The sequence below is a fragment of the Drosophila melanogaster genome, chromosome 2R (genome assembly GCF_000001215.4).
Source record: "Drosophila melanogaster chromosome 2R".
Taxonomy (NCBI): Eukaryota; Metazoa; Arthropoda; class Insecta; order Diptera; family Drosophilidae; genus Drosophila; species Drosophila melanogaster.
In genome coordinates, this window is record NT_033778.4 from 6,826,479 (window position 1) to 6,846,348 (window position 19,870).

The following is a 19,870-nucleotide window of genomic DNA, read 5'->3' on the forward strand; positions in this document are numbered from 1 at the left end:
TAAAGCGATTTAACTATTTCCATAGATTATTTTCACAATATTTGAATGTGAGTAGGTAAAAAGTAAGATTTTTCATAATAATTAATTATTAATATGCAACCCTTTTAGCACGGATGACCGGTTGAAGTGACAATATATGTAGGCCACAACTCTTAATTAAATGGTTATTCATATAATGCATAGTTAAATATTTAAATACATTTGCTCATACGCTCTTTTTGCTGGTTATGATTTCGATTAATGCGCGCATTTGTGGGGAGCAATATAATTGCTTTGGCAAACATTAAATTCATATCGGATCGGCATCATCTGCCAACTGGCAATATTTAGCCATAACGATATAAATATTTTCTGCATAAATTGCTTGCATACGGATAACGATTTGCATTCACATAAATATTCAGCACTTAGATTGGGTCAATTGCCATCCCTCATATGACCGGAAGTGAATGGATTGTTACATCTGGAGCAACTTCTTGACCGTGATTTATCTGGCGCATTCATCGCCAACTGTTGCTCAAAATCCAAGGATACTCAAAGAGTGGAGGAGTAGCTCTCCATTTTGGCCGGGTATTGTTATATTGTGTTAATGCATGACGTTGTTAGGCAGCTCAAAGTGTACAAAAGAAATTAGCAAACTTGAAAAATAAGAAAAGCTGCGAATTCAGCGGCAACTGTTGACAGTTATCCTGGCACAAACACGCATTGTAATGTCTAACAAGCTTCACAGCAAACATCGCCCGTCACTCAACGGCCTCACAGTCCTGACAGGTCCTGCGTCCTTAAGTGTGTGTGGCTGTGTGTCGGTGGGTGTGTACGGGTGTGTGGGCGTCTGTCATTTACATATTTACACTTTGTTCCCGGTGCCTTGGACTGAACTTTAGCCCGTGGTGGTGCTGTGCGCCACATGTCCTGCCCCAAGCATGTCCCGCTCGGAAAAATATCCAAATATTTTACTTTAACGCAGTGCTAATGTAACTATGCTCCTCCACATGCACGTCCCCACGGTTCCTCTGCTCAAAATCCTTGTTTGTTTAAAGTATCACTTTTAAAAATTTAAGCGTTCAGCCATTTTCCGCTGACATTATAATGTGCAAAAACAATTGAATAGAGATTGAAACGTTCAACTTACGCGCTTATTAAAGTAATTGAGTTTTAAAGAATTTGAAACCTGCACAAGTTTCCCCATCCCATCATTTCTCAATAAAAAGTATCAAGTTGTAAGATTAAGAATTTTAAGAAGTATTTCACTATCAAAGCTTTTTTTTTTTTAAGTGGGGAGGTGATAATTGCGGGTTGAAGGACCACTCGACGAATATTGCATATACTGTATAGGCTGTATAGACTGTATAGACTGTATACTTATCAGTTCATCAGTTACCCCTTTGGCAAAACCCAAGATTGAGCACCCACATGCATACATTGCTGCTTCGCGCAGGTCATTCTTGGTAGTGATTACAAGATACTGACTGAGAAGATACTTTCATCTGCAGTGATATATTTTCCCCCGTGCAATGCGATTAAGACAACTGCCGGCGGTGGCGACAATGCATTTTAAGGTGGCAAGTGCGAGCCCAAATGGCCCAAAGGCGCCAAAGGGAAAATGCAATTTCCACCGAAAATAACGGATAGCGGCCTGTAGCTGATTCACTTTGGTGCAATTTGCATGAATCCGGTGGCTAACATACGGCTAACAGGCGCTGTTATCGTTGCTGCCGCAGCTGTGTTTATTGCGCACAACTCATTCATAAAAGCGGGGAGAGCGCTCTCTCGGAGGAGATAGAGAGAGAGACAGAGAGAGAGAGAGAGAGCGGAGATTGAGTTGTCGGCGGCTGCTGTGCTTGTGTGCAATAAATACAAAGGACTCAGCATCCGCGGCAACAGTGCCGTCGCAGTGCTGAGCGCAGAGTGTCGCAGGTCCAAGGACTCAGTCATCGCGTAGCCGCCGTGTGTGACGGACCGACGCCGCTTTGTGGCCGATTTAAAGCGAGTCTTGATGCGAGAAGTGCATTCAATTAACATAAAATGTAATTAGGGACCCTCTCTCCGCCTCTCTTAATCAAACGCAAACATCGGAAACTGAGCCGCGGAGGCAAAACGAATGCCATTAAAGCGCCTGCGAATAAATCACGGCATGCCAGTGCAGTCGAAACTCAATCAAGTTGAACGGAAATCGTCGAAAATTAAACGTAAATTAAATACCACCCGGCCACGCGGCATTCGGACCGCCTTTATTAGAAGTTATGGCTGCCAACCTTTGCCAGCTTTGTTTCATCCATCAATGTGTGCGACAGTCACGTGGGTGTGCGGATTGGGATCCGGACTTGGTTGCGATTGGGATCGAGATGGGGTGGGGATTGGGATTGGGATTGCCGCTGGCATGGCGCTAATTTCTCACACTTCAAACGTGGCAATGAATTTCCGCTCCAGCCTCCTGCGGATGCTTTCGTTCCGTTTGGCTTTGCTTTGCTTTCCCAGCCACCATGTTCCCAGCTCCCCGATTTCCCGGTGGCGCCCCTCACTCCCTGACCACCTAACACCCTTACCCGCTCCAGTGCTCGTGCCATTTGGATAGCTAAGCCTCTCCAGTGCCACAGATTAAATGGATTGACGGTGCAGTTACCACGGCCGTTGGATAAACACGAGCACGAGCACTTGGACCGGGAGTGTGCGTCCATCGGGGAAGACCTCCTCCGTATTCACTTCTTTATGATTAGTTAATGGGATTCAATTTCATTCGAAATCAGCCGCCACAGAACGTGGCAATCGCAGCTGCCGCAGCTTCCTTCGCAAATTTCGTAAGGCAACTTTCTGAAGGAAACACTTGTTGGGTCTTTCTCAACTAACCAGGCACGTAGCTCCGGCGAAAGGAGTACCAAGTGGGGGAGTTGGGAGGCGGAGGACGAAAGCCGAACGGCTGAAGGCCGGGGAAAGTGAATCACAGTTGCGCCATTAGGAGGCCGTGAAATAAATTCAATATAAGCGGGTCCTAATGGCGGTAGTTGAGTTCCATTTACATTCAGCCTCCATAAATTGGCATGGCTGCGAAAATCGTTGCCTACTTAAGAGGGCCCACATTTAGCAGGCGCAGCACCGGCATTGTGAATGCAGCATACCACCGCCATTCTGTACATTCTAAAAATAACAAACAACTCGAGTGCGATAAAAACAGCCGTTCCTACCAAGGTATAAAGTGCTAGCGTAAACACAGCCGAAGAAGGAGCGCAAACAAACATCGGAGCCACCTAAAACGGCGAACAAACAGCGGCGAAGGTTCCTGTACTGTGCGGAATCCTCGCTGTGTCGGTGTATTGGTGTACCGGTGTACCGGTTTGTCGGTATATCGCTCTGTGTGTGTGCCAGTGTGTGTGGGCCAAAGGAGCCAAGCAAAGAGTCAGAGCAAAAATGTGCAAGTAAGGTGCAGCAAGCAAAGTGCAATGCCATCCGTGAAATCCGCCGAAAGTGAGATTCTTCTTGGGATTATAAGGAGCGACAGCATGACGAGCGGCAATTCCCTGAGGTCCTGCCTCCTGCTGGCCACCATCCTGGGATTACTCTGCCGGACGAAGGGTGAGTGGAGCGTCTGGGAGTCTGGGAGTCCCTCAATCTTCGGACTGAGCAGCTCTCTGTCGCCGATTGCTTTGCTTGAATTATGGAGAGCAGTCGGAATAAAAGGAGAATCCGTTTTACAGCCTTATTAAATCTGTATTACATAAATTACGGCAAGCGTTTCACTCTGCATTTTTATGAGTGCTTTGCGCTTTCACATTTCACATTTTCCATTTGCCTTTCCCTGCTTTTATGTCATAATGAGTGCAGCCTTTTGATTTAATGACAACTGTTTGCCATAAAACAACATACATATGCACACACAGCGCTGACTTTTATGTGGCCCGTGATTTATTTCACTTCTTATTTTTATGATAATTTATCAAATATGCATAATAAAATGCCAGCAAACGTTTATGGCCTCTGTGAATTTTGCCAAAATTTCATTTGTAAGGTGGCAACAGCTTGCCGATCGGATTTTGTGTGCTGAATTCCTACTGCAGGGTGGACCTTGTTCTGTCCTAAGTAACGAATTATAAACCACGATTGTTGTATATACCACTAAGGGACTGTAAGCGATGCCTGTTTCCCTGCTCTATAAGTCTTTCATTTTGTAGACAGGCTTCAATAATCGAGGAGGCAGTTCACGTAGTGACGAATGTAGAGTCAATATTTAATTGTGTTCGGACCATGCGATGCATTAAAATATTCGCAAATTTAGTAGAAAACATTTTATAGTATTATGCGATTTCACGTAGAAACCTTTCCTTAACACTTTGGCTTAAAAATGTTTCTATCTTTGGGTGTTTCATAGACTTTGTAGCTTGAAGTCTAATCACTTTAAGTTTAAGACTAGGCCATCGATTTTCATTTTCTGTAATGGATCATATGTATATATTTTTAATCAGTAAAGGCTTTTCCTTTTTACTTGCTTTTGCTTGTTTTATACATTAGTTTGGTATATTTCAAAGAATCCATAAAAACTTTGAGATGTTGATAAGATATTTGTGACTATTCAAAGGGAAACTGCCTTGAACTTTTGAACCGCTCTTCTTTGTTTTCTCTTGAGATATGAAATGACCAAAAAGGTTCACTGTCGCCTTTTGTTTTTGTTAACAACTCCACTATAGCTTAATTATTTTTTATGATTCTTTATCTACGTTCAACATTTTTATGCGAAATGTGCTGTTCAACGGAGATAAATACCGATTTTAGATATTTTTAACTTAAGCTATTAAGACAAATTCGAGCACAAGATATTATTAAATGGTGTTCTTAATATTCACACTTAGTGATTTTATTAATTCGTTTCGCTTTGTAATGTTTTTATTGATTTGAGCTCAATTTTGTTTTCTTCAAAACGGAATTACTGGTTGATAATCTCACGATTACAGCAATCAGGGTAATCTGCGTTTGGGTTTGTGTACTTTCCAAACTTTTTGCCGGGGGGAAGTCCATAGGCACCACATCTAAAGTAAGTTCGTATATAGTATAGTATATAGAGTTGTAAAAAGCAAACATACGATTGGATTTCTGCCGCACTATTTTCTCCGCATATGATTCGCTCACACCTCTGTGGGTGGCGTGCACTTTGACCTTTTTCAAGAACCAAACCCTCGAGAACACACTTTCCAGGATGGGTTGGATCCTCGAAGACGCCTCGGACAACGGCAGCTTCGTAGCCCGAAACTAAGAGAACGGCGATTGCCGCAAGTAGCACGGTAGATGAACGCATCTTGGAGCCTTCAAATCCCAACCTACACTGAACAGCCCAGTCAATTCTGAGAATATAAACGCTTTATCTATCGGTGGCCGGTCAGGCAAGTCGTCGGAATAAATATTTGTATAAGTAGCCAGAGCTTCGGAATAAAATTAGTGCTTTGCTCACACAAACGCATTTATTACTACAATAATCATTCGAGACGGGCAGCACTTTGTTGTCGAGCCGATAATGGACAAATAAAAATGCCAAGCACTTTAAGTATGGATTTTACTAATCTGTTTGTTTTTATAACTATACTTATGGCCCATATACATATTCTGTGCGTTTTAATTAATAGATAGTTATCATTCTTGTTCTTCATGCATTTTGAATACACTAATGAAAAGCCTCAGGTGAACTGAGATATGTGGAGATATTTTACCACTGCATCAGGATTAACATTTTATCATAGTTTATTAAGAAATATTTTGCAAGTGATTTATAAACGCATATAATTCATAATGTAATCGTTTACACTTGTTGTGCTCAGCTAACTTAAATCCTATTCAAAAAGTTTTGTTCTGCCAAATAATAATAAAGTTCAGGGGTTTTATTTCGATTTAATAAAGTCCAAAATGTTAATTAGTTTAATGTTCACGTTATCACACTTTTGTTATTCAACTTGCTCATATTTAAGCCGTAATCAGCAGCGGCAAAACCAAATCAATATATGCCCAAATATTTCCTAATAAACAAAACAGCATATGCTGCTAAACGTGGGAATATGTTATGCGGGTCCACCCTATAGTAAATATAATTTCTATTTTTTCTGACTCTGTTCGCATGAGAAAAGCCAAACCAGCACGGGATTATTTTGCATTTGTTCTCGCCCTTTCGCAGCTTTGCCCTTTGAGTATTTAGACGAGCACGAGGACTTCAACTACGACCTGGACACGGCGCAGTCCCAGGCCAAGTACGACGCCCGTCTGCTCTCGCAGCAGATGCTCAGCGATGCAGAGCTGCAGCGGCAGGGGCTGAGCGACGGCCAGGACAACGCCCTGGATGGCGACTCCGCGGCAGCTCAGGGGACTGGAGCAGGGTCCCACTTGGATGCGGTATCCTCTGTCCACGACGACCTGGAGCCGCACAGCAGGGCAGCGGCGTGCTTCACCAACGGGCACAAGTACACGCACGGACAGAAGGTAGGATGACGCCAGAGGCAATATTTCAAATCGGTCTTTCACTGGTTGAACGCTGCTATTTAGTCAGAAAAGAACAGTTCACTGGCTTAAAAACGAGTTAAATGAATTATAACAGTGCTTAGCCGTACATTTGTGGTTTCTGTGCAACTCGGAAGCAGCTAGAGAAGTTCCTGCAGCACCTTTGTAGCTAAATCAGTAGCGAAAATGTTAGCTAGACCTGTATAATTTAACAAGTACTATGATTTTTCTACTTCGTCATCTTCTTTTGACTCAACCCTCGTTTTATTCAGTGAATCCTTCAGACATCCGTTTTTGTGGGTGTAAGGCTGCAATGGAACTCTGCGTCTGTGGTCATTTGAATAACCATAATCGGACGAGCGTTCCTGGTAATTGAACAAAGAGAGTGCATAATTTGAATTTGTGGCTCGTTACCGCACATGTGATGATATGAATGCCAGACCCAGAGCAGTCTCCCTGCTCCTTCAGCCGAGATGTGTGCTTTGCTCGCCCATTCATTGTATCTCAGGCCATCAAATCGGCTGGCGTTGTGATTGATTGTCTGGTTGTGGGTGCACATGTTCCCACATGTTCAGTGTACATATATTGTATAAGCCGCAGGAGCACCTGCTGGCCGAACTTGTCGGAGGAGAAACATCTAAGTTATTTGCTATATCCCTTTCCAGGTTCCGCGCCTGGATGCCTGCGAGGTGTGTCTCTGCATGGACGGCGAGATCTTCTGCTGGTGGGAGAAGTGCGGTTGGTTCTGCGTCGGCTTTTCCCGGCATGCATAATATAACGAGAAACTTTTGCCTTTTTCTCGCAGATAAGGCCAATGTAAACAAGGCGAGGACGGCGGGGGACAACGCAGGACTTGGACTTGGTGTCGAGGACGACGGCGACGGCAATGGCAATGGCGATGGCGATGGTGACTATTCAGATCCATATCGCCACGAGAGCACAACGGGAAAGTCAACAAAAGTGCATAAAGCGGCGAGGAAAGTTGGCAAGCGGCATAAGCATCGCAAGAATCAAAAGAATTTTAATGACTACGAAGTTTACCACAGCCAGCGGGAGAAGCAGCAGCAGCAGCAGTCGGATTATAAAAAGTCCGCCATAAAGCAGCAGCTCCAGATGCAGCAAAAACACAAAAGCGACAAGAGCGGTGCTGGCAACTACAATATAATCAAGCAACACAAACACGAGCAGCAGCAGCAGCAGCTCAAAATACCGCAGCAGCTACATCAGCAACAGCAGCAACAGAATGTGGCAGCTTTGGGTGTTAATCACGCAGCAAAGGCAACGCATTATCAGCAGGCAGCTTCGACGCCCCTGCCAACTCCCCCACCCCCGTCGGAGCACCCGCAGCACAGCCACCACCCACACCAACAGGCGCACTCGTCCAGCAAAATCCTCAACTTCCCCGAGAACTTGCCAGCCCTGCTCTACTACGACTACAAGACGGAGGAGCACGAGCACCACCAGCACCAGCACCACCAGCAGCACTTGCTGCACGAAAAACAGCGCTTGCTGCAGCAGCAGCAGCAGCAACAGCAACAGCAGCAGCAGATGGTGCAGCAAGAGGCGTTGGCGCGACAAAAGGCATCTGAATCCGCATCTGAGCCCGAATCGCGGGCCGGAGGCACAGCAGAGGGAGGCGTTGAACCCAGCGGAGACTTGGCCGCTGATAAAAACTCTGATGAGGCGGAAACCGACAGCGATATTCTGCCAGAGCCGCCTACAAAGCAGCCCAGGGCAGCTGCCACACAATGGCCAACTCCATCTAGTAACAGCTCGGCCAGGGCGTTGATGACGAGCAACGTGGCATCCACATCCACGGCTGCGACAACGACAACGACAAAGACATCGAAAACGAAAACGACAACGGCGACAACGGGAAGGACGACGACGACGACAACGGCGACAGGCACAAATGAAATGGTGACAAGCACGCTGTCTGGAATGGAGAAGTCCGGGGCCACAGTTGCAGCCACAGATGTGAGTTGGGAGGTTGAGTAGGGTCCTCACTTTGGTCGGGCATTGTGTTGGAAAAGTAGCGCAAAAACATATCCATCTCCAAACGTAAGCATTGGAAATAAATGCCAGAACTTCCTGTTAGATTAAAAGTTGAGGGACAATGTTTGTCCTTTCTGAGTGATACTGTTATTGTGCGAATGATAGTCCTAAGGAATCTTCAAGAGACTTCCTCCTTTGTTGGGTGATTTTTCTAATTTTAAGATGAACTAGGGAAGCGAACTGAAGCCAAGCCTCCTTACAGACTAAAACTATTATCCTCCATTTGTCAGAAGCTCAGGGTATTTATAAGACTCGGTCCCCGAAAGTAGCTTTTACGGAAAACCCCAAGGGAAGGCCTTACCCAATTAGTCTGGGGGAAACTGCCACTTCATTGGCTGCCCGGACGAGAAGCTTGAACTCTGCGCCTTCGGTGGTGTGCCCAGTGAGCCCGAAATGCTTCTGGTAATGGGGTTTTTCATGCTCGAGCTGGTTTATTATTTACCATGCAGTCAAGTCGAATTAACAGTCTGTGCTTTATTCCCGACCAGCTTGGACAGATGCAACCCGATCGCCGTGGACCAGACGCGGAGCGAGACGACGCCTTCCACCGCTGGCTGACATCCACCGAGCTGAATGCTGACAACACAAACTCCATGGACGACAGCCTGGAGCGGGAAACGCCGGCATCGACAATAATCGATGATGTTGGCACGGCCAACAAGAGTGACAGGAGCATCGGCGGCATCGGTGGCATCGGCAAAGACAATGGCAACGACGCCGTCTTCTTTCGCAGCTCGTACAACGATTACAGCAGCGAATTCAATGGGAGCGTTGTCAATATTGACATTACACTAACTGCAGTTGATGTGCATCCCCGTCGCCAAACGGATTTAATTGCAAATGGCAACAGAACGTCAGGCGCTAACGACAATGGCAACAGCTGTAGCAGCCAGGTTGGAGCAGCAGGAACAACAATGAACCCAGTGGCAGTCAGCACCAGCAGCAGCACCAGGAGCAGCAACAATCAGGATCAGCCTCAGCAGAGCCCTGTTGTCCCGCCGTACACCCTGACAACGATTATAACAACTGCGCCGATGGCACCAGGGCGTATGTGCAATGTTTTGGGTAAGCAAGCAAGTCGAAGGAGGTGGCCGTCCAAGGGGATTATCGTAGCACAGAGAAATAAATATCCTCGGGCATTTGCGGTCAAGCTGCTATTTGGTCAGTTTGCTTCCATCTGTTTGAGTTTATATTACTATACTTTTTCATTGCGACAAAGATTTTGCCAGACTAAAATCGTATTGTCAAGTCCTTTGCGTTTTGATAAGAACTGCATCAGCTGAGTAAGCCTATTTAAAATATTATTTAAGCCTTTTCAATCATTTTGCTAAATTCAGTAAGAGAGGACAAAGCCAAATAAAAATCTCTGATAAAATAAGCGGTATAATCATTCGATTGCCGGCTAAACATTCCGACGTGAGTCTGGGTAATGAAAACAACATTCCCGTATTTCACTACTGCGCATAACAATTGCTCACTTCTAATCCCATTTAAACTGCAAATCAAACGCTACTCGTTCTAGGCAAACTGTATAAAATTGGTGACATTCTGCCGCAGGACACGGGCAACTGCCTGCAGTGCATTTGCACGGATGCCGTGACTCCCGACGAGATGCCGAGCGTCACCTGCAGTCCGCACAATTGCCCACCGCTGGTTCTTCCGGATCTGTTCGATGCGACTGGTTACTGAGGTTACGGGTTTGTGCTGTAAGTTGCTGCAACGGCAGGTGGCAAGTGGCAGGTAGCAGGTGGAACGCCCCTGCGGCATGAGCTGTGGGAGTTTTTGAATAGATCGAAGCGTGATTTAAATTTTGAAACCGAAAGCCACAACTGCAGCCAGCAAACGAAATAGAATCGAAACGAACGAACAAACGAACGAATCGAATCTAATCGAATCGATTCGAATCACACTCACAACAACTGCACTACAGAACTCACTCTTGAATTGCATGTCACGGTCTCAACTAACTCAACTCAATATGAATTGTATGGATTTCAGTGTAAAGCCCTCCCTATCACGAGTGCCCCAAGCACTCTCTAAAACGAAACCTATCAGCAGACATATATTATATTCGTACCAAACTATATAGTATCGATCCAAGCCGACCAGAGGGGAGAGAGGGGAATGAATAAAGAAGAAGAAGGAAATCGCAGTTGGCTCACAGTTTAGACTTTAAGCTGAATGTTTATGCATTTTATAAGAATCCGTATTCATCTCTCTCCGCAACAAAAATCCATTAATGTATACAGCAGTAGCAATCGTAAAGAATTTATAGATGTACCAAACAGAAGTATATAGTATATACAAACATATACGAGTATCTACTCTATATCTAAATCTAATATCTAAACCTATACCTGTGCGTAGCGAGTTCGGTGGGATCAGTTTGATTACTTAGATTATTTCCCGACTGAGAGGAAACCGTGTAGAGTTTTCAGTGTATTTATCAACGGAGAGCCCCAAGTGAAACGAGTAACTTATACAAATATAGGAAACTAAATCTAAACGAAAAAAACTGAACAATGACAAATAATGAACAACGTGTGTAACGTGTGTATTTTAATTTTGATATTAAAAGCAAACAACGTTCTCCTCATTTGCATGCATGTTATTGTTTCGCGCTTCTTTGGAAATTAAGCCATACGTAATCTATGAATCGAAAATTGACGTTAGGAGCAATGTATGGACATTGTTTAAACAAACACAAAGTTGGCAAGGAAAGACACCATATCGAGTAGCTATAACATTTTAAGGAATAATCCCCACTGTATTTAATATAAACTTAGAATTTCAAAAATTGCGGAGATTACCGAAAATCTATTTGTTTTGGTTTCTGGCGACAAAGACAGCATTTATTTCAAAGCAAGTTTAGGCGTGATAAACATTGATTTATTCGAAAGGGGTTAAAGCGGAATATATAATACTTGAAAAGTAGAAAACAATTTCGATTTTAAGGCAAATCAAAATACATTCGAGCGAGTTTTTTATAACCGAGCTCGAACAAAACTATACTCGTATGGGCATGTGAACCATGGAATCAAAATGCAAAATATACGTACATGCGAATATACCGATGCAGACAAACGTAAATATTTATTATTGATGTTGCACAAGAGAGCGTATGGTAAATTCGAAGAAAAATAGAAAAATTCATCTTGAACGAGCATATTAAAAATGTATACAAATATGCGTATTTATGTATGTGTAAAATAAATGTAACTACAACTCTCTACTAATCTGCAACTCGCACACAGATACAGATGCACCGGCATCCCTGTGTTTAAATGGAATTTGTGTTTGAAATCAAATTGAAATCAAATCGACATGAATAAACCGAAACCCAACTAAGGCATTTCGAAACATGGCTCTATTTCATTTCAGTGTTTGTAATCCTATTTGCAAAAGGTAAGACTGCGAGTTAATTAATGCCGTGCATCATTGTCCATAATGCGGGCGAATTGGTCCACCGGCATACATAAATCATGTAGCCCAAGGTTGGTGCAACATTAGATACATATATTCCTCTTATGATGGCTCATACATGGGTGCTATTTACTAAAGTATCACTTTACTCTTTCCATCCTGCTAGTCGTCTTCGCTGCCGGACTCGAAGCCTGAATCCTCTTCGAGTTCGGCTAGAATGAAGGCTTCTATGGCCATCTGCAGGGCAAGGACGTCTCCTTCGCCAGGATCGGGTCCTTGCAGCATGGCCGTCGGTGGACCCGCGTAGTGGGAGAAGGCTTCGCGCTGCCTGCCCAAGGACCGCACCGCGAGCTGGTTGTCCCCTCCTCCGTCCATCTTAGTGGGTCCGGTGCAGGGCTATTGGTACCCGATCGGAGCTGGAAGTCGGCTGGAAACAAATGATGGCGCTTGGGCGCTGGGCTTGTGTTTTTTGGAATTTTGAGTATATGCTTTTCGATCGGCATTCAAAACGTGTTTGAATATCCCTGGCCGATGTGACAGGCCTCGCAAAAGCAGTGCGAATGCGGAAATTGCCTGCGGCAGATTGGCTGTTTAATATTGTTAAATAAAGCGCTTCGGGACGAGTTATTAGTTTTCCAAAGCCGTTTGTGTTTGTGTGCGCAGCGCAATCATCGCAGTGACAGCCGACCGCAGGGCACTTTCAAGCTGTGTGTGCGTGTGTGTGTGTGTAACCGGAAGCGGAAGTCGCGTCCCGTTCCGTTCGGCGCCGCTCCCTTTCGCATGCCGCCTACGCACGCATTACGTACCCGCCCCGTTGCCTGACCGCATAAAGCCATTTGGCCATTTTGGCAACAAGCCCTAGCCCACAGCACCCGCTGACACAAAGTAGTCAGCCGCACAATACTTTGCTGTCAATTTGTGATAACGGCAGCTTTATTTGAAAATATGTGCGACTTTATTTCCCGGCTGTGCCGAGCCGATTTTGCGGCCACACTGGCTGACAGCTGCTAGATGGTTTGTCGGTTGGCCAGCAGTGGATAGTGGGGTGGTGGGCAGTGGGCTGCTGATAGAACGTGTGAAATTGAATATTTACAAGAGCCCTTTCAGGTGGAAGTGCCCCATGTTGTCGGCCATGAATAGTGGGGCTTAGAGCGATTTGCGATGTTCGACTCGCAAAAGGAAGCCAACAAAGGGTGGCGGATCCGTTTCAACCACTTCTACCGAGCCGAACCGAGTTCGCATTCCGCATTATTATTTTTATGGCCAGCAGCAGTGAGGAGCCGAAGGTCTCAACTAATTAAATTTCCCAGATGTGTGTGTGTGTGTGTTTGCATGCACATATTTAAATTGGCTCTGCCAGGCCACATAGCTGGCTATGTATGACTATATGACTATATTCCGGACTGCATTCTGGGTCGGAGAGTTGGTTGAGCAATGCACATTTTTAATTACGCTGCACATTTGCATTTGAATTGCGCATTTTACAGGCTGATAAGCCGAAATAAAGGCAACAGTTGTGCAGTGGCTGCCAAAGATATGTTGGCTCTGGCCACGCCCCCATGCAGCTGCACACTCGCTCGTGTTTTTTACAGATCCCCAGAATGTGTAATTTTCGAGTTGACAACTTTTGTCCCAAAGCAGTGACCTCGTTACGCCCACACAGCCGGCTATATAGTATACTATACTATATTGCATTAGAGCCGTGCTCCTCCTTCAAAACAGAATCTGCCCGCAGCCATAACCCCAGTGAGCCGGGCGGGCACAAAGGATACGGTGGAGGAGGAGAAGAAGGAGGGACTGGAATGGAATGGATTGGATTGGGTTGGATCGGATGGTGAAAGCGAGTGCAGAATGCCTTTCAATGAAATGCAAAGCAGAGAAAGTTGGAGAACAAAAGGCATACGGAGCTTTTAAATTTTACTGCCTTCGCTTCGATTCCGGGCGCTAATGGAAACCCTGCATTTCCATTTTACCTTCTAGTCCGGGGAGAATTTTCCCGATCGACCATTCTGCTAATGGAAAAACATTCAGCGCTGCGCCTTTGAAATTCTTGAAGTTCAAGGACCCTCTGTTTCAGTCCGTAGGTGCACTACTTCTGTCACTATGTCACTATTAAACGGGAAAATTAAGCTCCCTCCGCAAATCAATGACACTGGTGTCCCATTTCTCGCCATCCCCAAAAACACGTGTCTAGGATGGGGACTTTTCAACCGCCTACTGGGCTGATGTTTAAGCCATTTTTAATGACAGCCTGACGCCTGACAACGGCTAATGATGGCGGCTAGCCAAAGTTTTGCGGCTTTTGCGGATTAAAATTGAAAACGCTTGCATTCATTAATCCTGCCAACGGAAAAACCCAACTAGAACGTGACATGAGGCAGGTGTCGCATTAATTAGTGTAAGCATTCACACGGCTCCCACTCCACAGCTTGCGAAATGAAAGTTTCCTCGGGCGGGCGGTTTCATTTCGCCGAGATGTGTCACTCCGCAATTTGGGTCAAGATGGCTTGAGTTAAATTATTGCAAACGGCATTCCGCACCGTCTTCCTGCCCCTCGAAGTCCTCGAATCGAGGACACGTGCCTATTTGCATAGATAACCTCAGGCCAGTGAATCAACTCCTTTGATAGCCTCCAATAGCAAAAGCTTTCAAATGCGATTATTGAATTATTGGGCAATAAGACTAGAAGGCACAATTAAAACCAGTCTTTGCGCCTAAAACATTACAGTGTCCATCTGAAAAATGTCTAAATAAAGCGGCTTTAATTTTTTAATATCTTTAAAATTTATTTAGGCAGATAAAAAGTGACATTAACATTAGTATGCGTGATATAATAGCCATTTTTTCACACCACTAAATTTCATGTTTTGTGGCAATAACATTTTAATTTACTGTTTTTGACCTGGAGGTAAGTTATGCTAATGTTTAACATAAACATACATTATCGTATTTAATTAAATTTTAAGGCAATGGAATCTAAAAGGCGTCATTGTACCAAAAAAGTACAGTCTCAAAAGTAGACAACTACATATAATGAAGTTTAGTGTTAAAAGGTGAATATGTGAATTTGAATATACTCAATGTCTTAGTTTGCGAAACTGAGAAATGGCTTTAGTCCCAGGACGTGCAAACAGTTGAGCAAGCCTTTTATGAATTTTCATAGAACATTTAACACAATCCAGGAGAACTAGCTCTTTGCCAGCATCCAGCATTGATCATTCAGTTGGCACCGTGTCTGGCCCCAAACAAGAATTCCACAAAAGCGCCCAACTTCCCATCTTATCCAGCCCCCATTTCTGGCTGCCTGATGCCGATGTGTCTGTTACCTGGGGCAAGCCAGAAGGCAGTTTCCAGAGATGAGATGCTCCGAGAGATGAACAGCTGATGACCGTGACTGTGCCTTTGTGCTGGCGAGACCCAGACCCCCAGGCACCCAGTCTTCCAAGTCTTTCGAGTCTTGTGGTGGCATCTGAGGGGTGAACATACAAATTAATCTTCATCTGGCACTCGCACCCACAACACCACCCAACTAAGCTTCTGACCGCTCAAGCTCGCTATTTGAAAGCGATGCGAAAAAGACAATAACAAATCAACGTACTGATACTAAGGGAAAGCTGCCATGGTTTATTGCAATCAACTTAAATCTTAACACTATTATCTGGCAATTATCGGGCATTTTATATAAGCAGTAACTTTTTTGATTGGTCCCGGTCGAGGACAATGAAGTGAAATCGTTTCGAAGCTTACTATGATATATATTAATGATATGATATATATATAGATAAAATAAAGGGAAACAATTTGAACAGCGGCTTACTTGAAACGGACGGATGGACAGAAGGGCATATGGATACGGATCAGGAACATATGTCTATGAATACCATTAGCGCGTACTTTATATGCAAATTTTTGCCACGACGTATTGATTTAAGTGTTATTTAGTACAATTTTCGACCATTTCAGTTTCAAACGTTTAAATAAGAAAAGGTATCATATATTTAAGAACTTGGTGAAACTTTGCAGAAATTGCTTCTAATGGAAACAACTTAGGGAAGTATGTTATTTTTGATACTTCAAGAGTAAGTCGTTGAAATTGATATCAGATTATACTGTTGTCGAGAACTGAAAACTAAACTGTCTATCTAATTCAGATGCTTATTTCTATTAATAACTGGCAGGCAGTTCCACCTCTAATCCCATTGTGCGGAGTGTAAGCCAACGACTGACTTGGTATTTAAAGCTCCTCCGTGACTCGGTCAGAGCAAACAGTTCCTGGACCACTGGCTTCATGGCCCTTTGTGTAATACCTCTGTTGGGAAATGCCTTTCAGCTCGCTCCTCCTTCAATCTGCTCTCGGTCAGAAGCCACTGGGGCAAACAAGTCCGCCCCAATGGGTATTTACCAAGTGTCAGTCACTTTTTCTGCACTTTCCTTAATTACTGTCATTGGCCGCCGCTGCCATTTTGTTCCAGAGCTCTTGTGAATTTGCAGTCATCAAAATATTGTGGCCGAATTATGTAGCGATAGTTGTGTGACGAATTTTGGAATATTATATGCATTTTTCGCTAGTCCTTCCAGAGTGCTCTGTTTTTGAAAGCTGTGGCTTTGAGTTATCCTAGTTGGTCAACAAATGGTTTTCGGCATTTTGGAGCACTTTAACTGGCTAATTCTCGGGCAAAATGCACAAATTGTGTAATTTTCAAGTTAACAGCTCTTGACCTGGTTCAGAGTGGCAGTCCTCCGCAAATCCTTCTGTTGATTTGGTCCGCGGAATTTAGTTTGTTTTGTAACAGCGCTCAAATATGCAAAAGCGCAATTGTGTGTTAAGTTGGCTTTGTTGCCGCGTGTGTGCATGCTTTTAGGCTCAGGGGTAGTCGAGGCATTTTATGCGACTGCCACAAGTTTGTTGGCAAAAGTTTGAGCCCGTAAAACTTTTAATTCAGTGCCTACCAACCAGTTGTTCCCGGCCATCCTATCCATCCAGCCCATCCAGCCCATCCAGCCCATCCAGCCCATCCAACCCATCCAATCCATGGAGCTCATGGTTGCCATGAACAGCAGTAGTAACAGTAACAGGCTTTTAGCGAATACACACATTAAGCCCTTTGCTGCTCGGTCTGTCCTTTATGAAAGGGTTCAGGAGCAAAAGTTTCGCATACACCTTAGGATCCTGCCTGGTGGCTGGCTGTTGGTGCTCAACTAACAACAATTCGGGGGTTAAAAGCGGGCGAGTGAGTGCAGGTCGAGAACAAATGAGGAAAATATGCTTCAATAACAAAACACTCAACACTTAGGAGCACGGGAACAAGTGAGCACAGGACGAGTGCTAAAAGGAACAACGACCGATTTACATAAGGACCCCAAACAGACGCACCAACCATCCATCCATCCATATCCAACCATCCGGAGAAATGCAAACACGACCAGGACACCCAGAACACCCAGAACAGCCAGACACTCGGAAAAACAAGCGTCTATTGTGGCGGAAAACTTTTTGCGCCGTTGAAAGGCATTTTTCGATGCAGAAAAAGATTTATTAATATTTAACAGCCCAGCTAGAGGAAAACACACGAAATTTTCCGGGATATGCAAACATAATAACTGTTGCAGCAGCCAGGGTGAAAGTTCAACATGGACGTAAGTGGACTTTGCTGTGTACCAGTTTTCTGACTGCGACTTGTCCCGCTCCTGACTTCAATATCCTGCAGACTAGCCGGACTGCAGGAAGCACTTTGTGGACGGGCAGAATACCCCACGGAGCGCCAAATGGCGGCCAGTCACGGATTTGGTCCTCCCAGCCCAGATCCTTCCTGCCGGACGCCCACGACCATTGCATCAGGGTGGGTCACATTGTTTGACAAGAAAATGCTGTTGGAGCAATGCATTCCTAGGAAGAACGCTTTAAGCCTCTGCAATCGGATTTAAATGTTAAGGAAAGTTATCATTGTATCACCATTAAATTATGAAGTAATTTAACCGATAGTTTCTAGAGTTTTGCCTTTAATATATATCAAATCCCCTAGTATCAACTTCGAATGGTTAAGTTGTAAGAGGAATTTAAGAATTGTCGTTATAAGTACGTCTTCTTATTATTATGGCTTCAATTTGCTGGTGCTGTCCTGTAAGCTTGATACACCCTGTCGTGCGTTTCTTGCACAACCGCCCGCCACAACGGCAAACAAAAGGGCAGGATGAAGCGGATGGGGATGGGTATTGGGGTTGGTCCGAAATCTGGGGACTGGGACTGCGGCATGCATTATTGAGTATGAAGGACCCACTGATTTTTTCGGTTAGCGACTTCCCTTGCCGAGCGATGACAATGCGAAGAGGGCCGTGCAATTGCCATCAAACGTAGCGCCAAAAGCCGAGCCGAACTCATTAGGCTTGCAACGCCGAGTGGTGGCCGTGCTCTAATTATGCCGTCTCTATCTAATTCCCCTTCCCAGCCAGCTCGGCTTTCTGCTTCGCTTGTGTTCTCCCAGTGTCCTGGCTCTTTGGTGCTTTGCTATTCTGGTGTCCTGGTGTCGTGGACTTCTTTTTGGCCCGCCCAGGCAAACTGTGATTGTGGGCGGAGCGAAATCGGAGGAGGCAGTTCCGCTGGATGGACAATGGGAATGCGATCGGCTCCTCGGGCTTTTGACTTTACTGTTGTCCCACATAATGACCATAAAAGGGGTTCATGGCGAAGGAACTGCTGGTTTGACCTTCAGCGGGCATTAAAAAGAAATAAATAATAAATCAACTCGGGCATGAAATATTCAATAACCTAAACCGACAAAGATTTACTGCTCAGCCGTTTATTTCGTGCGACCCAAGAATAAAAAGCCGGCATGAGAAAAAAAAACACTTTGTAAGCAATTTGGGCAGGAAAAAGCTGGCTGGATCTGTTTTGAAAACTGCCAACTAAACAAGAAGTCACTCAAGGCCCGAAAGCACACATAGGGCCACCCACACGCCTGCCACACAAATTGAAAGAGTTGCCAAAGTTGATTGCTGGCTAAACGAAAGGTGGCCCAAAGCCTGCCCGGCAGTCGGTAGACGGACTATTCTTACTAACCTGGCCTTAACCTGGCTTAGAGGACCGCCTTTGACGCCCTTCATAATTTGCCAGGACGACCACGACAGCCGCACACTTGAGAGCTGCTCTGTAGCCACAAAGGAAAATATAAATTGTTTTTATTTCTGTGCGAACGAGGAAATGGAATAATCAAAAGATAATGACACAAAGGGAAATGGAGGAAAAGTCATCATCGTCGGCCACGTGAAATAGCGAAAGTTTACCTCACAACTACCACATATTTTACAGATGTCAGATAGCGCGTATGCGGGCTACGAACTTCCTAATCCTGGCCAACAACAGCCCGTGTTGCCATCAGTCCGTAGTGCCTGCCACAATTCCGGCAATCTGTCCGGCGGGCGGGGATATCACTGCCAAAAAGACATTTAATACACGCAAATAAATATCGCCGGCGAGTCTCGTGTGCAGTGTACACAGACCGGAAACAGAAAGGCTACAATTCAGGATACGGAAAAGGGTGGCAGGGGTTGGGGAGTGGAAGCAGTCAGTCGCAGGATATGGCCATGAGAAATTAGTGGAGTTTTGCCGCATAAATTGCCGCCCATACTAGCTTATATACCACAGAAGCAATCTGGTTCAGCATTTTAGGGAAATTCTAAGGACTCTATTCTGTTGTGACTACGATGGAATGCAAAAAACTAATGAAACAGAATTTTCGGATTTAATATTCAGAATTTTTATCGGTAGCTTTTATAACTGAAGTTATACACACTATAAATCAGCCAACTATGTTTAAACAATGCTTTCCAGAAATTTATGTGAATTGTATGCCAATCAAGTTGGGCTTCATAATTCATTGCTGATTAAATTTTATGCCAGATGTAGGTAATCAAAAACTGATAT

At 44.6% G+C, this 19,870-nt stretch overlaps 3 protein-coding genes, 1 long non-coding RNA gene and 1 other non-coding gene across 7 annotated transcripts; 2 read left to right on the plus strand and 3 right to left on the minus strand.

Moving 5' to 3' along the window:
• The first annotated feature begins 1,877 nt into the window (after positions 1–1,877).
• Positions 1,878–11,882, plus strand: CG15236 (uncharacterized protein). Of its 2 annotated transcripts, none has more exons than NM_136397.2 (7): positions 1,878–2,189; positions 3,024–3,570; positions 6,152–6,453; positions 7,137–7,209; positions 7,277–8,448; positions 9,015–9,591; positions 10,049–11,882. In NM_136397.2, exons 2-7 carry the CDS (start codon positions 3,438–3,440, stop codon positions 10,213–10,215), a joined length of 2,424 nt encoding a protein of 807 aa, NP_610241.1. In that variant the 5' UTR covers positions 1,878–2,189; positions 3,024–3,437; the 3' UTR covers positions 10,216–11,882. The 2 variants fall into 2 exon arrangements, with proteins under 2 accessions (NP_610241.1, NP_724506.1); NM_165493.2 differs by having other exon boundaries at positions 3,083–3,570.
• CG34215 (uncharacterized protein) lies at positions 4,818–5,315 on the minus strand. The gene is made up of 2 exons (NM_001103734.2): positions 5,073–5,315; positions 4,818–5,018 (listed from the first exon to the last, which is right to left on the minus strand). The coding sequence occupies exons 1-2, from the start codon at positions 5,282–5,284 to the stop codon at positions 4,916–4,918; spliced, it is 315 nt and encodes a 104-aa protein (NP_001097204.1). The 5' UTR covers positions 5,285–5,315; the 3' UTR covers positions 4,818–4,915.
• Positions 9,055–9,157, minus strand: mir-4976 (mir-4976 stem loop). Its single transcript, NR_048050.1, has one exon. It is a non-coding gene; the product is annotated as a mir-4976 precursor RNA (primary transcript).
• Positions 11,596–12,577, minus strand: CG9445 (uncharacterized protein). Of its 2 annotated transcripts, none has more exons than NM_144057.2 (1): positions 11,596–12,577. In NM_144057.2, the coding sequence occupies exon 1, from the start codon at positions 12,322–12,324 to the stop codon at positions 12,112–12,114; it is 213 nt and encodes a 70-aa protein (NP_652314.1). In that variant the 5' UTR covers positions 12,325–12,577; the 3' UTR covers positions 11,596–12,111. The 2 variants fall into 2 exon arrangements, with proteins under 2 accessions (NP_652314.1, NP_001260741.1); NM_001273812.2 differs by having other exon boundaries at positions 12,024–12,466.
• A 2,489-nt stretch (positions 12,578–15,066) lies between these two features.
• Positions 15,067–15,616, plus strand: lncRNA:CR44166 (long non-coding RNA:CR44166). The gene has a single exon (NR_073845.1). It is a non-coding gene; the product is annotated as a long non-coding RNA:CR44166 (long non-coding RNA).
• Positions 15,617–19,870: the final 4,254 nt, after the last annotated feature.

Bases quoted from the DNA above. Each gene is read 5' to 3' on its own strand.
- CG15236 (NM_136397.2), top strand. From the start codon at position 3,438: ATGCCATCCGTGAAATCCGCCGAAAGTGAGATTCTTCTTGGGATTATA. The intron at 7,210-7,276 runs GTTGGTTCTGCG...TTTTTCTCGCAG, and splicing joins CTGCTGGTGGGAGAAGTGCG to ATAAGGCCAATGTAAACAAG. The intron at 9,592-10,048 runs GTAAGCAAGCAA...TACTCGTTCTAG, and splicing joins GCGTATGTGCAATGTTTTGG to GCAAACTGTATAAAATTGGT.
- CG34215 (NM_001103734.2), bottom strand. From the start codon at position 5,284: ATGCGTTCATCTACCGTGCTACTTGCGGCAATCGCCGTTCTCTTAGTT. The intron at 5,019-5,072 runs GTATGTTTGCTT...AACTTACTTTAG, and splicing joins AGTGCGGCAGAAATCCAATC to ATGTGGTGCCTATGGACTTC.
- CG9445 (NM_144057.2), bottom strand. From the start codon at position 12,324: ATGGACGGAGGAGGGGACAACCAGCTCGCGGTGCGGTCCTTGGGCAGG.